At 57.2% G+C, this 14,477-nt stretch overlaps 3 protein-coding genes across 28 annotated transcripts in view; all 3 read right to left on the minus strand.

Annotated features, from left to right (window-relative positions):
- Positions 1-1,583: 1,583 nt before the first annotated feature.
- On the minus strand, positions 1,584-6,063 carry TMEM25 (transmembrane protein 25). 13 transcript variants are annotated; one of them, XM_084895114.1, is made up of 9 exons: positions 6,004-6,063; positions 5,556-5,641; positions 5,028-5,339; positions 4,099-4,389; positions 3,817-3,948; positions 3,479-3,509; positions 3,262-3,362; positions 2,884-2,976; positions 1,584-2,764 (listed from the first exon to the last, which is right to left on the minus strand). In XM_084895114.1, the coding sequence occupies exons 2-9, from the start codon at positions 5,623-5,625 to the stop codon at positions 2,691-2,693; spliced, it is 1,104 nt and encodes a 367-aa protein (XP_084751240.1). In that variant the 5' UTR covers positions 5,626-5,641; positions 6,004-6,063; the 3' UTR covers positions 1,584-2,690. The 13 variants fall into 13 exon arrangements, with proteins under 13 accessions (XP_084751240.1, XP_084751247.1, XP_084751246.1 ...); XM_084895124.1 differs by lacking the exon at positions 6,004-6,063 and having other exon boundaries at positions 1,722-1,849; positions 2,684-2,764; positions 5,556-5,817; XM_084895123.1 differs by lacking the exon at positions 6,004-6,063 and having other exon boundaries at positions 1,755-1,881; positions 2,684-2,764; positions 5,556-5,817.
- Positions 6,064-6,217: 154 nt separating this feature from the next.
- TTC36 (tetratricopeptide repeat domain 36) lies at positions 6,218-9,990 on the minus strand. Its single transcript, XM_084895127.1, has 3 exons — positions 9,609-9,990; positions 8,499-8,687; positions 6,218-6,527 (listed from the first exon to the last, which is right to left on the minus strand). Exons 1-3 carry the CDS (start codon positions 9,805-9,807, stop codon positions 6,265-6,267), a joined length of 651 nt encoding a protein of 216 aa, XP_084751253.1. The 5' UTR covers positions 9,808-9,990; the 3' UTR covers positions 6,218-6,264.
- Positions 9,991-10,319: 329 nt separating this feature from the next.
- Positions 10,320-14,477, minus strand: part of KMT2A (lysine methyltransferase 2A) — an 82,940-nt gene continuing 78,782 nt past the window's right edge. For all 14 annotated transcript variants that reach the window (XM_084895534.1, XM_084895530.1, XM_084895527.1 and 11 more), the window contains one exon: positions 10,320-14,309. In XM_084895534.1, coding sequence (XP_084751660.1) covers positions 14,034-14,309 — 276 coding nt within the window. In that variant the 3' untranslated portion in view covers positions 10,320-14,033. The remainder of the gene's footprint in view (positions 14,310-14,477) is intronic.

The raw sequence follows: 14,477 nt of genomic DNA on the forward strand, positions 1-14,477 counted from the left end.
GGGAGAACGCTGACCCCCAGCTCTCACACCCTGATGCCAAACAATTCAGTTCCTCTTTGTATGCCTCTGGCGCCTTTCAAGCTGCTGCCCCTGTGCTGCAGCTAGAGGGTCTGAGTAAAGATATGTGTGGCCCTTTAAGAGGAATGCCTAGGACTTGAGCAGCATCTGTCTCCCTCAGCATCAGTCCCCCTTTTTTTTTTTAATATATATATTTTTTATTAAGTTTTTACAGAGAGGAAGAAAGAGGGACAGAGAGCTAGAAACATCGATGAGAGAGAAGCATCGATCAGCCGCTTCTTGCACCCCCCCCTTTGGGGATGTGCCCGCAACCAAGGTTACATGCCCTTGACCGGAATCGAACCTGGGACCCTTCAGTCCGCAGGCCAACACTCTATCCACTGAGCCAAACCGGTTTCGGCAGTCCCGTTTTTTTACAGCCAGAAATTATGGGGAGCCTGGTGTGGGGCTGGTATTCCTTTCTCCTTAGGGGGAACTCCCCAGCCGAGATATCCCTCCCAATTTTTATCTGTCACACAGGCTCTTGTCTCCACCCCTCCTACCAGTCTCAATGTGGCTTCTTCAGCTTTAACTACTCAGTTGTAGGACTCCATTTGGTTAGATTTCATGGGTTCTGAACCATGGTTGTTCTGTACATTAGTTGTAATTCTGAGATGGTTGTGGGAGGAGGTGAATAACACATTTATCTATGCTGCCATCTTGACCTTCAAAAGTCTAGCAACACAATTTGGAAGACGGACAAGTGAGAGCTGATTCTGTAGCAGGCAACGTGACTGCCTGTGAGGAGAGGGACAGAGAAACTAAGAAGTAAGCCACCTGACACTGCAGAGCCCTGTGAAGGATCAGGAATTAAAAGTGGGGAGAGCCCTGACTAGTTTGGCTCAGTGGATAGAGCATCGGTCTGCGGACTGAAAGGTCCCAGATTCGATTCCGGGCAAGGGCATGTATCTTGGCTGCGGGCACATCCCCAGTAGGAGGTGTGCAGGAGGCAGCTGATCGCCGTTTCTCTCTCATCAATGTTTCCAACTCTCTATCCCTCTCCCTTCCTCTCTGTAAAAAATCAATAAAATGTATTAAAAAAAAAAAAAGTGGGGAGAGGCTGCCCAGTGACAGTGACGTGGTCACTCGGTGGAGCTCTGATCACAGCCTGGCACTCCGGAAACTGAGCTCCGTCACTGCCGCTGGAAACAGTGCAGTTAGAGAAGTATACCTTACTTATCTTAGGAATGGGGAGAGGAAGAGAGAAACATCAATTTGCTGTTCTACTTATCTACTAGTATGCATACATTTTTTGATTCTTGTATGTGCCCTGATTGGAGATTGAACACACAATCTTGGCGTATCGGGATGATACCCTAACCAACTTAGCTACCCAGCCAGGACAATATTTATTTAAAAAATAAAAGATTGGGCCCTAGCTGGTGTGGCTAGTGGAGAGAGCAAAGTAAAAGATTGGTTAAGATTCAACAGTATGGTAGGTACATAGGTTTTGCTGAATTTTCTCAACTGTGATTTAAAGATCTCATTAAGAAACCTACTTGAAAGAATGAAACACATGTAACATTCACTCAGTTAAGTTTATTGAAGTATCGTGTGCTCAGCACTAAATTACAAAAGATAAGGGAGAAACTCTGCACTCTTGATTTGCAGGCATTTCCATGTTGCTTTGTAAAGTGTCCTTAGGCTGCTTTGGGGTATGTGGTCTCCTCTTTCTCCATGTCCCCCAAAAGCTTCCAGAACTGTTGAAGTATGTGCCACTGTGGACGCCCCCTGAAGAACAGGGGTGGGACCGGAAGGTGGCCTCTTGCTGATGGGTCAGAGCTGAGGTCCCCTAAAGGGGAGAGGTGTTGAGGGAAACTGACCCTGGCGGGGGGAGGGGTGGGGTTTCAGGGTCCTCAGTGAACCACAGGAAGGCCAATGTGGGGGAGCCACAGAGAGGCCCTGGGACCCGCACTCCCCCTCCCGGGAGGAGTGCTGGAGGTGCTAGACTGTAAGAAAAAGATGCACAGCTACATGCTGTCCTGGGTGCCCAGGCTCCTCCCCTCCTCCTGATGGTGCTAACACCAGGCACTAGCACCACCAGAGCCAATGGGGGAGTCGAGAGCCCAGTGAAGCAGGGGTAAAGGTCCAGTGTATAACCTATGATGCTCAAGAGGAGGAGGGAAGGGGGACAGAGCTACCAGCAGAAGGGACCGGTCTGCGCTTGGCTGACGCCCTGGGCCGGGGCCTTTTATTTCTATGCAATGAGCAGGGCTCTAAGTGTTCAGAGTGAGCAAAGCTACGCAGCACGGGAAGGAAGCCCAAGACATGCAGGCCTTCCTGGCCCCACACCAGCATGTCCTGTGCTGTGTGCCCGGCGCTGAGGAACTGGTGGAGGCACAGAGCAGGCCCGTCACCAGGGCCATGCCACACTTCGATGCCAGATGGCATCAGAACACACAGGCAACAGCTCTGTCTGCTTGGCACAGGCATCCCATGCAGGCCCCCAGCCTGAACAAGAACAAGGGCAGCCTGTCCCTCAGGCTCAGAGCCCTCCTGTGGATGACAGAAGCACCCCAGCCAGGGATGCAAGCACAAGTGGAAGTGGCATCTCACTGGCAACATGGCCAGGCAGAGGGTGCCGTGGAGGGGAGGGTGCCCGGGGCATGGGCACCTTCCGTCTCACCCTCAGCTCAGAGCCAGATCTCCTCACTGCTCACACTGGACACCCGGTAGATGTGACCCAGCATCGGGAGGCGGATGAAGCCTGCCGGTCAGAGATGCCCAGGAGTCCCGGTGACACGCATTCTTGGAAGTCAGGAGGCCCCTCCCTGCCCCAGGGACTCAGAGGCATAAGTACAGGCTGAGGAGCAGGGAGGGTGGTACCTCGGCTGGTGAGGAGGCCGCCGGGCGCTGGATCCAGAAGCTCTGGCTCTGGCCGGCTGCTGTTCCAAGCTGTCAGTCGGTCCGCTGGTTTCTCTGTTGGGGACAAAGGGGGTGGGGCCAGGATAAGGAGTGCGCCTGATGGGGCCTTGCCCCTCCTAAGTACCAAGATCTCTTTTTCTCTTAGAAGCATCTCTGAAGCTCACTTGATTAGAGCATCATCCTGATACACCAAGGTTGCTGGTTCTATCTCCGGTCAGGGCACATATAAGAATCAACCAATGAATGTATAAATAAGCAACAAATAAGCAAATGGATGTTTCTCTCTCTCTCCCCGCCCCCCTCTGAAGATAAAACGGGTCCCGGAGGGCCCGCAGGTACCTCTGGAGTCGGGAGTGAGGTCGTTGAGCTGCAGGTTGGAGGGGAGGGACATGTTCTCGCGGGGCAGGCGCACGTTGTTGAGCTTCAGGTTGTTGGAGTCACTGCAGGTGGACGGGCCTGGGATGTGCCCTGGCCCAGCAGGCTGCATCCTGCTTTGGGTCCAGTTCTAGGACTGCCCCGTTCCCTTCAGCCCCGTTCCCAGCCCGGGGGCAGTTACCTGGAGAGCAGAGATGGGCGCCGGGAGGGGCCTGAGGAGAGAAGCCATGCCATCACTTCAGTGTGCCCACCCACCTGCCTTTGCCCCCTGCCGTTCCAGACCCAGGCCTCTCAAGCAAGGGGGTCTCTCAGACGCAGCCCTGGCTCTGGGACCAGAAATGTTGTTCCTAGTGCCTGGCCCTGCCACCTGGATGCCTGTGGTTACCATGGCCACACCCCCGGGACCCCGGTCCTGCCACTTGTCAGATGGCTGGTTCTGCCCGCCTGCTTTCTGCTCTGCTGCTCACCCTGCCCTCCTCTCCACTCCACAGCCACCCTTCCCCACCACCGTGGCCCTACCTTTGGCCGTCTTCTCTTTCCTGCAGACCAGGCAGGCCACCAAGGTGCTGAAGGCCACCAGGGTGCCCAGCGATAGCCCTCCGGCCACAATGATGCCCAGCAGTGGCACTTCCACCCGCGTGGCCAGGAGTCCTGCAGGTGGTCCTTGGGTTAGATTCCAAGAAGGCAGGGCCCCCAACTCTGAGATGCCACAAGTCCGACTGTCCTTGCCCAAGTGCTGGGCCCGCTCACTCCCAGCCTCATCCAAAGGGCAGCAGTCCTCCCGCCTCGGTCCACGCTCACCTGGGGCTGGGAGCGAGGCACTGGTGACCCCCACGTCGTTGGCGGCGACCACAGAGAGGTTGTGCGCCAGGTGGCGGAGCTGCAGCTGCACCGTGTGGTTGGTGAGCCAGGGGTAGCTCCTGGCGTCCAGCACCAGGAAGTCTGAGGTGTTGACAGTCACCGGCCCGTCCTGGTCGATCCAGGTCACATTGGCAGGTGGGTTGGCACGGACCAGGGCAAAAAGAACCACCAGGAGGCCCTGGCCCTGAGCTTCCTGGTAGTTGGCCCCGACCTGGGCAATCTCCGGTTTAACTGGGGCAAAGCAGAGGCCACGTGTTCTCCCCACAACTGCTGTATCCTGCCCTTTCCGCCCACACCCAGAGGGCCTTCTCCTCCGGGGACACTGGAAATGGAAGGCTGTGTCCACGCAGAGGCAGCATTTTGTAGTGATCAAGAGTATAAACACAAGACCGGCGGGTGTGGTTCAGAGACTGAGCATCAACTTATGAACCAGGAAGTCACAGGTTCGATATCAGGTCAAGGCACATGCCAGCGCTAGAGGGCCTCGGTTTCCCCAGTAGGGGGCGTGCAGGAAACAGCTGATCAATGAGTCTCATCACTGATGTTTCTATCTCTCCCTCTCCCTCTCTCTCTAAAAAGTCAATAAAAACATATATTTTTTAAAAAAGAGTATAAACACTAGAGCCAAAATGTATGGATCTGAACACTGGCTGTGCTTCTTACCAGCTAGATGTGTCATCTCTGCCAGATTACTTAACTTCGCTGTTTTCTTTTTTGTAAAGTGGAGATAACAATAGGAATTCGCTCATGGGATTATTTGTGAGGACTAAAGTTAGTTGGTATTTGCAAAGCGCTTAAATGTGTGTGAAATGTCCCATCAGAACATCTGCTATGTGGCTGCTGGGGTCCCTGGGCGCAGGGACACTCACATTGCACATTGAGGATGACGGAGGCGTTGGCTGCCGGGCCGCTGCCTGGGTCCTGCAGGGAGCAGTTGAGCTCATGCTGGGACCGCTGGGCAGTGACGGTGAGGGTGCTGGTGCCTCCAGAGAAGGCCTCCCCGCCCACACGCAGCAGCCGTGAGGTGCTGGCCTCCTGCAGCTGCCCGTCCAGGTACCAGGCCAATCGGGGGGTGCCAGACACCCCTGCCACTCGGCAGGTGAAGGGGTGGCGTTCATTCTCCCGAAGTGCCAGCTCAGCCCAGGCCTGGCCATCGATTTGCGGTGCCAACTCCCCCCAACCTGGAACACGACAGAATGTTCTGGGTCGGAATGGTACTGCTCTGGGACCAAGATGAGGTCCACTTAGAGGGGCGGCAGGCGCAGAGCCTCCACAGGGAGTGGCTGCATCGTGGGTAGGTGGGTTGGGGAAACCCAGCGCTGCAGCCCAGGGCCTGAAGGTCGAGGCAGGCAAGGAGGGAGAGGAGACGGCCTAGGAGTGTCTGAGGCGGGGTGTACCTGAGCTCAGGAGGGCTGGCAGCAGCAGCAGAGTGTGCGGGAGGGTGGCTGGGCCTGCGGGCAACGCCATGGTGGCCGCGGCCTGGCTGCCAGAAGAAGGGGCGGGCCTCGACATTAGCCAGGTGGTAGCGGGCGAATTTATTCCTCCAGGAATTAGCTCTCCAGAAACAAAATAAACCGGCCCACAGGGCGGAAGGCGAGGAGGCGAACCGGCTCAGCTCCGCAGAGGCGAACGCCGGGCCGCGCGGCCCGCCCCAGGCGCAGGCCCCCCCTCCCGCCCTCGCGCCCCTCCCGCAAGGGGCTGTCTGCTCGGACCCCGTCTCACCCCGCCCCCGCCCCCGCCCCTTCCTTCCGGCTGCGGAGGCGCGGGTGGGCTGAGGAGAAGGTGGTCCCGCAGGCGGGGGTCGCGAAGAGCACCCACCCCGCCTCCCGGCCTCCCGGCCCTCACCTCGCCAGCGGCCCAGCGCAGTCCCAGCGGTGACGGGAGCCGCCGGGCGGTGCCGCGCTGGGCTGGACCAATCAGCGCCGGGGCCGCAGCCTCCTGCCCCGCCCCCGGCCCCTGCCGCGCCCTAGCCCCGCCTTAGCCCCGCCCCTGCCTTCCCACGCTCCGCCCCGGCCCTCCCGCGCAGGCGCCGCCCGGCGGCGCAGAAACGAGCGCAGACTGCGGGCCGGCAGCTTTATTGGTGGGGGCGCCCCGCCCGCCGCGGGCTCAGCGCGTGGTGCGCTCCCCGCGCAGCTGCCCCATCATGTCGGCCAGCATGCGGTTGCACAGCGCGGCGTACGGGTTCAACAGCACCAGCTGGCGCCGCGCGAAGGGGCTGCCCAGCCGCGCCGCCCGCTCGAAGTCCCGGCGGGCGTCGTCGTCCCGGCCCTGCAGCCGCGCCAGCAGCCCGCGCTGCACGAAGCTCTGGCGGGCAGCGCGGCCCCGGCCGCCGCTCAGCTTCACGGCGCGCTCCAGGTCCTCCAGGGCCCCTGCGGACAGCGAGCACAGCCCGGCTCAGGCCTGGCCTGGGCGCGGGGCCTGGCGGCGGCGGCCGCTTTTGCATCACACAGATGGACCCGAGAGCCGGAGGCTCGCCCTGGCTCCTGGCTGCGGCCAGCGGCTGGCAGAGGCCCCCCCCCCCTCCCCCGCACACACGCCCACACACACGCCCACACACGCAAGTGCTGGGAGCTTTCTGAACAGTCACCGTGCTCAGGAGTCTGGCCCGTGGTGGCCTGGAGCAGGCAGCTTATTCCCCATGGACCTGGTCCCCATCTGCCACTTGCCAGGTGACTGAGGCCCAGAGCCCCGGATAATGACAGTTTCTTACAAATACAGGCAAGCTCAGGTCTCTTACTTTTTCCTTTTGAGGGCTTTTCTCTCCTTTTCCCCATTGTGTGACTTTTAACAATGGGGAAGGGTTCTCCTTCCTTAGTGCCTTTTTTTTTTTTTTTAAATTGGTCTTTAGAGACAGGATGGGAGAGAGAGGGAAATGTGCCTACTGGGATGGCACCTGCAGGCGGCACCTACCCGGGCATTGAACCTGGCAGTCTTTCCGTGCTGAGCTACACGGGCGGGGCTCCATTGTGTGATTTTTAAACTGTTTTTCCACTGACTGTCTTTCCTCATTCTTTATTTCCATAGTCTTCACTATTTTGTATCTAATTTTCTTTGAAGGGGGTCTTGGAGCCAGAGCCGGTCTGTCCTCACAAAATACTGGGCGAGGCATGTGAACTGGGCCCGGGAGCCTGCTGCAGGGCCCGTGAGCTGCATTTCTTCTGCGTTCTCTCACTTCGCTCTTGCCCTCCAGGGTCTAGACGAGAGACCCGCCCGATGGTTGGGAGCTCCATCCTAGGAGGCTGAGCTGCCCTCGGCTGTTTCGGTCCCCGGAGCCCAGCGAGGGCTCTGGCCCTGGGCCTTTGAGCAGCTCTCTGATGGCAGCACTTCTCGGTCTGGAGGAACGGAAAGCCTCCTCCGGGCGCGGCCTCTGGCCCTCTCGGGTTCTGGTCTGCAGGCTGTGCCCAGCTGCAGGGACCAGCCAGGCCAGCCAGCCTGAAGGAGGCTCTCCGCTGTCCCATGGTGGAGTCCAGACCCCAGCCTGGCAGGGCTGGTCGCAGGAGCACCCCCACCACCAGGAGCCTTAACCGTCTGCGAGACTTCTGTGACCATGCCTGCGCTCTGGTTCCTACCCCTGCCCCGTCCCACCGCCCCCACTCGGCTGGGATGACCTAAATGCGGCAAGTCTGATCCAGCCACTCCCGGTTAAAATGCTTCAGTGATTCCTGCTTACTTCCAGGCCCTCCCCATCCTCCCCCCACTCCCTGGCTGGGCTTGTGCTGTACCCTTCTTTACGCCCTCAGGACCTCTACAGGCCGTGCCTTCTCCGCTTCCTCCCCTCCATCCAGCAAACTGCTCATCCTTCCAAACCCACTCATCAGGAGCTGATCCTTCTCAGCCTGTTATAGTGGTATCATAATTATGTCTGCCCTGGCCCCAGCCTGGAAGCTTCCTGAGAAGCAGTACCACTCTGGAGCCCTGACACCTGGCTCCACTCCCAGTGCTGCTATTCTCAGCTGTGTGGCGCAGCATGCACCTCACCCCCCGTCTGTGTGGTCATCTGTCAGACAGCATGAGGCCACACTTCCAGGCTGTGAGGATTGAAGCAGCTGCTGCAGCTTACACGGCAAGTGCTCAGTGGCTGGCACATCGTAGTTGCTGTGTCTTTTATCTTTGTGTCCTCGGCACCTGGCCCACTGCAGTAGTAGATTCTCATGAAATGTTAAATAAACAAATGGAATGCAATCTAGTCTGACTTTCACAATAGCCCCAAGAGGTTAGCAGGGACCGTATCTCTCTTATAGGTAAGAATGCAGGTTCCAGGGCGGTTGAGTGACTCCCCACCCCCAAACCCCAACCCCACTTCACCTCAGGTCTGTGCGCCCCAGGGCCCCTCCCCTCACCTGCCACATCTCCCTGGAGCCGCCGGGCCTGGGCTCGGTTGTTGTAGGCTGACGCCCTCTCGGGCAGCAGGTTGATGGCTTGGCCAAACCTCTCCAGCGCTGTGCTGAGGTCGCCGGCCTCTGCTGCCGTCACCCCCTGCAGCTCCAGGGCCTTGGACTGCTCCAGCTGTGCTTGCGGGAAGACTCCACCTGTGCCAGGGAGGGAGCGGGAGGGGGAGGTGTGCGGTCGGGAGCAAGGACTGGCTTTGGACACGGGAGCCAGAACTGACTGGGCCGAGGGGAGGGTCACAGCTGGAGAAGGGGCGGTATTTGGCATGGGGAGTGGGGGGGAGCCGAGGTCCCCCACGGCTGAGAGAGAGCTGGCACTGCCTCAGCCCCAGAGGAACCTGGGAAGGAAGAGAATGAAGCTCATGCTCCTGAGCCTGCAGCTAAAAAGACTTGCTCAAGGCCAAAGGCCTGAGTTGCACAGCTTGCATTTGAACCTGGGTCCTTTCCTGAGCTTGCCCCCTTTGCTCGACTGCACTGCCTCCAACACAAGGCCTGTGACACCCCCAGGTCACAAAATCCCTCCCCTCATACCCCCAGCTTTTCAGCCTTAAGTCTCAGTAAGGCTTAGGCGTCACCCCTTTAGAAACAAGGACATAAAAACCTCAATGGGCTATAGATGGTTTGGCTCAGTGGATAGAGCATCAGCCTGCGGATTCAAGGGTCCCAAGTTTGATTCCGGTCAAGGGCATGTACCTTGGTTGCGGGCACATCCCCTGCCCTCTCCGGTCTTTGTGGTGATATTGTTATGACGGTGATGTGAGTTTAATAGCACCCCCCTACCCCCAGCACAGTGAAGCCTGGGTCATGGGGAGGATTGAGTGGTGAGGTCCATTCAGAGGTGTGAGGGCTGAAGGACTGAGACAGGCCCCGGCCCTTTCCCCTTGGCAGTGACTTGTCAAACGCCCATCAGTGCACAAGGGATCCGCAGATCTTTAAGGCCAATCTCAGTCATTGCCCAAGGGTCTGGAACAAACACAGGGTTTTACAAGACCACCTACTGTGCCTCCCCAGGAAGGCCTGCACACCAGTCAATGTAGAGACCATCCAAGGTCAAATACTCACCTTCATCTTCTTCCTCAGCTTCCTCTCCCAGGTCCAACCCAACAACGTCTCCAAATGGGGTGTCGGGGTTGAAGATGGCCTGCAAAACCGCCTGATCGTTTAGAGTCCCCATGGCGCTCAACTCCAAACTCCAAAAAGGCGACTCAGGATGAGCGGAGGGAGGGAGAAGCGGAGGGTGGGGTCTGAGCTTTGCAGCCATTGGATCTGAGGGAGGTTGAGGACCAACCCCATTCAGAGGAGTGTCTCCCACTCTTTTGGTTACAGTGTAAACTGGATGCCCTTTGGCCCTGGGCTGTGACCCTGGCTTGGCAGAACATTTACAGCTATTTCTCAACTACCTCCCATGGGCACCCCTGTCCCAGGAGGAACAGTAAATAAGTACAAGGTCAGGCTTCAGGTGGAGTGGAGCAAAGAGCCGTGCTCACATCCAGGTGCTCCTTTGCATACTTTTATTATATTCAGATCAGGAAGAAACCAGCAGAAGCTAGGGCTGGCCTACCCATGGATAAGGGAGGGAGTATGCAGGCAGTAAAGGAACTATTTCTTTGCCTTCTTGAACTTTTCTTTAAATTCAGGATTAGGTGCTGAGCACACATCACTGATAAGAAAGGAAACTGGAGAGAGCGTGTGTAGGACAGGGGACCACGGAAGGCATCCTGTGCCCCTCCCCAGCCCTCCGCCCAGCCAAAGCCAAAAGAAAGCTCCACCACGTGCAGCAATAAACTTGACATGTTTATTAATTAAACTATCACTTAAATAAAAAAAAGTGCATAGAAAATAAACATGTTTAAAAACTCCTTTTTTTTTTTTTACAACTATGTACACTTTTTACTTTTACATTCAGTCTTTCGTAGAGAGCTTTCAGCATTATTATTTTTTGAACTATTAAAGTTATTTTCCTTCATCCCTGTCACAGGGAGTTAACACTGATGGACTTTAGACACATTTTTTCCCTTTTTTTTTCTTCTCTTTTTTCTCTAACCAGAAGCTTGGAAGAACACAAGGAAAGAAAAAACACAAACAAACCAACCGAAAGATCTGTTATACATGATAAAGATATAAAGAAGTGTCATTTTTAGAAAAGAAGCTTGTCATCTGTTGAGCTTCTGAAACAATTATTCAACTACCTGTATTTACTAAAGAGACTGTTAGAAGTTCAGTGAAAGAAACACCACGAGTCTATTTTCTTGGTTGAAGACAGAACGAGAGTACCTGGAGCAAGATACCAGGAAAGCACAGAACACAACATCCCCTAAATGCGGCGGTGACCCCAACATTCACAACCGAAGACAGAGCAACGAGGAGCAGACACTGCCCGCACCCCCCGGCGGGACAGCAGCCGGGAGGCTCCGGCGACTGCCCCCGGGACCGTGCGCCCCCGTCCGGCTCCCCGCCCCCGAGCATCAGAGGCCCTCGGCCTTCCCCGCCACTAGGACTGCGGCGCGCCCTACCAATAGTGTTAGGATGAAAGCCATGGACTGCAGAGGCTTGTTACACGGTGCGTTACTATGTGAGTTCCTATATATATCATATTTATACTTGTTTGAAAACCAAAACACAAAAGTTGCAAGTTTTCCGAGTGTGAGTCTTGATTGGTGTTCGTGATTCGGCATGAAACCATCTGCTCAATCACCTTGTATTGCTTTAAATGAAGGAGACGAAACAAAACACACCCAGCCCTTTGCAATGACCCGCTTTTCCTTAAAAAAAAAAAAAGGAAAAATTTTAACTTAAAAGTATCCCAAATCAAACGTAAAAGTTATCTGACAAGGTTTGGACCTTTAGTAGTTTCGGATATTTGATTGAACGTCAGTCCTTTAGAAAGATACATTCATGAGAGACTTGTGTTGTGTGAAACCCAGGGAGCCGCGTGGCCTCCCCGCGTGGCCAGGTCTGCAGGGCCGGCAGGTGGGGCTGGGCGGGCACACAGGCCAGGGCTTCCCCGAACTCGCCCTGGGTCGGAGACCAGGGGGGCTGTGCTGAAGGCGGCGACAGGAAAGGAGGGACCGGGTTCTGGCCAAAGGCAGCGCCAGCAGCTGTCCCGGTGACAGAGGCGGCGGCCACAGCAGCAGAGCCGGGCGGTGCCAGTGCTCACAGAACCGGCCAGCCACAGCCGGCACTCCCCGGGGACTTGGGGTGCCCCTAGGAGACTCTTGGGAGTGGCCACCGCGGCACCTGCCTGCCCTTCTGTGAGGAGGCTCCTCCGCTCACTTTCAAAACAAATGTGGGCGCTTTGGAGGCAGCTGTGCCCCTCTGCCTGCAGCTCCCTCCCCCAGTCCCTGGCAGGGGGGCGGAAGTTTGGCAATGAACTCAAGGCTGAGCTGTGGGAGGGACCTGTTTCCGTGGTTATAACCAGGGAGGGCAAGGCCGGGCAGTCCACCCGCAGCCACAGGAGTCGGGTTTGGGACAGAGAAGAGGGGCTCACAGTACGCGGCCTAGCAGACCAGACTGGGTCTGCTCAGCTGAGTGACCCCACCCCAGACTGGCCTTTGGTGAAGTCATGACCCATCAGTGCATTAATCATTCCAGTAACAAATGCAGCTTAAGGTTTTTTTCTAAATAAAAAACAACAACATTAAAGGATTTACAAAACCTCACACAGTGCAATAACAAAGGAAACCGGACAGCAGCGAGCCCCGGGCCACCATGTCTTGTTCCCGGGCAAGAGGAGGGCGGGCGGTCTGGGTGGAGCGCCGTCTCCGCGGGTGGCCTGCACCCCGGCCGGTGCTGGGACAGGCATGCTCCCGCAGAGCCACCCACGGAGCGCGCAAGGTCCCGGGGCCCAGGTGCCGGGCGCCGGGGAGGGACCGCGGCGGAGGCACAGCAGCAGGCCCGCGTGGGGAGTGGCCGGACCGCCTCGGCGTCAGCGGGGTCCCCGCAGGAGTGAGGGCTCGGGGCACGGGAGGAGCAAGGTGACCTACGAGGCAGGCGATGACGCGATGGCAGTGCCATCCACTCGGCCAGTCGCCAACAGTGAAGCGGGCACGGCTCGGAGCCGGGGCCAGGCAGGGACAGCGGGGAAGGAGGAGCGGCCCCGCGGGCGGGTGACCTTCCTTTCCTTTTATTGTCGAAGAGCAAACCAGGAAACGTTTATGTCAACGGCACAAACAAACTAACACGGACAACAGAACTTCCAGGGAGCGGGGCAGGAAAAGCCAGACTTTGCATGTACAGCTGAATAGTTCTTTAACTTCATCCTATGAAAATAAAAACTTATTTAAAACCGATCTTTTAAATTAGGATAATACCGCGGTTTAAAAAATAGCCTTGTCATAAGTGCTTCTCCCTATGAAGTGCTTCTCATAGAAAAATATACAAAATATATTTACATTTATAAAACCTTAAATAGTAAACTGTAAACAGAACAGAGTAAAATCTGATGACTTAATTTAATAGGTGGGGTCACTGTCGGGGAGGGAGGAAGCAGTGGGCACGGCGCCACCTCGAGGCGCGGGGCAGTAGTGTCGTGAACTCACTCGGCCGTGGAGTTTGCATAGGTGGCATCCCCTCCATGCAAGTGCTCAGTCCCCAAGGCTTGGGCCTGGAAATCTGATTAGTGTTGTGCCTTCCACTGGACATGGACCCTTTAAAGATCGTCTTCCTATGTCGTCACAAAGGGAAACGGTCACCACGGCCTAGGGATGGGCCCAGAGGCCCCTGGCCCGACGCTCTGGTTGCTGCACGACTCAACTATTGGAACTGCCTTCCCCTCGTCTCAAAGCCGGGCATTTCTCCAAACTCTCAGCGGAGCTTTGAGAAAATGCCTCATTCTGTCTGGTCCGGCCAAAGCCTCCTGTCCACCTCCCACCGGGCATGCCTCCAGGCTCGGGACGTTCGGAGGCGCACAGTATGCCCACAGGAGTGTCCTTGAGCAGAGTCAGTCTCCTCACCCAGCGAGAATGGAAAGCAGCGGAGGCCGAGCAGGGGAAGCGCGGGCAGTGAGTGGAGAGGATGAGGGGGAAGCTGCTCCGACTGCCAGGGAAGGGCCTGGCTGAGATAAGGCTCACGGGGACGCACTGCCCTACAGCCGCAGGCTCGGCGCCTGGTAATTAATTGGCACAACCCAACACAGCCTTCGATACGGAAGGTGCCGAGCATCTTCCTCCCGCCCAGACCGTCTGTGGGAAGGCAGGAAACACGGCCTCCTGCTCGCTCCCGACGGCTCCCGGTGGGCCGGCGGCGGGCGGTCAGGGACCAACCCCGACCCTGGGCCTGGCCGCCGGCTGCAGCGTGGGAACGGCAGAGGGGGCGGCCGCCTCTGAGGAGAGGCTCAGCCCAACCTCCCAACGCAGCCGACCCGGAGCTCCTTGCAGCACGTCCACCGGCCCGTTCCACAGCCATAACCAGGCCCGCGGGGCTCCCCGGGGCTGCGGCCACAGGGACAGTGCGGACCGGAGCAGGCCCAGCGCGCGGTGGGGAGCAGCCTCAGTTGAGGAACTTGCGGCATTTCTTGGCGCCACAGTTGCAGGGCAGCTTGTTGCTGGCGTCCTCGATGGGGAACTTGTAGTCGTAGGTGAGCTCCTCCCCGCGGTAGATCTTGCGCATCGCGAAGATGACGATGTGCTTCTGCCCGTCGATGTTGATGACGCGCGAGTAGCAGTTGGGCTCGCAGGAGTGGTTGATGAAGCGGGCGGCGTTGCCGTGCATGGTGGCGTCCACCACCTCCGAGTCGTCGATGCGGAACATGTAGCAGCCGATGCCCTGGCGGAGGAGGCGGAGCCTGCGGTTAGCACGGCTCGGATCTGCGTGTTTCCCAACCTTTTCCTTTCTTTTTTTAACTGAGAAATACGTGTTTAAAACTTTTTTAACCTTCACTGAGGATATTTTCCCGCTGCTTTTTAGGGAGAATGGGAGGGAAGGGAGGATCAA

Source organism: Pipistrellus hanaki, assembly GCF_964339955.1.
Source record: "Pipistrellus hanaki genome assembly, chromosome: 9".
Lineage (NCBI taxonomy): Eukaryota > Metazoa > Chordata > Mammalia > Chiroptera > Vespertilionidae > Pipistrellus > Pipistrellus hanaki.

What these genes read in the sequence shown, in the direction of transcription:
- TMEM25 (XM_084895113.1), bottom strand. Translation starts at nt 5,670, where the DNA reads ATGTCGAGGCCCGCCCCTTCTTCTGGCAGCCAGGCCGCGGCCACCATG. An exon ending in CGTCATCCTCAATGTGCAAT is followed by an intron (nt 4,390 to 5,027) that starts GTGAGTGTCCCT and finishes GCTTTGCCCCAG; the next exon opens with TTAAACCGGAGATTGCCCAG. An exon ending in CCTCACTCCCGACTCCAGAG is followed by an intron (nt 2,977 to 3,261) that starts GTACCTGCGGGC and finishes TGTCCCCAACAG; the next exon opens with AGAAACCAGCGGACCGACTG.
- TTC36 (XM_084895127.1), bottom strand. Translation starts at nt 9,807, where the DNA reads ATGGCTGCAAAGCTCAGACCCCACCCTCCGCTTCTCCCTCCCTCCGCT. An exon ending in AGCTGAGGAAGAAGATGAAG is followed by an intron (nt 8,688 to 9,608) that starts GTGAGTATTTGA and finishes TCCCTGGCACAG; the next exon opens with GTGGAGTCTTCCCGCAAGCA. An exon ending in GCTCCAGGGAGATGTGGCAG is followed by an intron (nt 6,528 to 8,498) that starts GTGAGGGGAGGG and finishes CGCTGTCCGCAG; the next exon opens with GGGCCCTGGAGGACCTGGAG.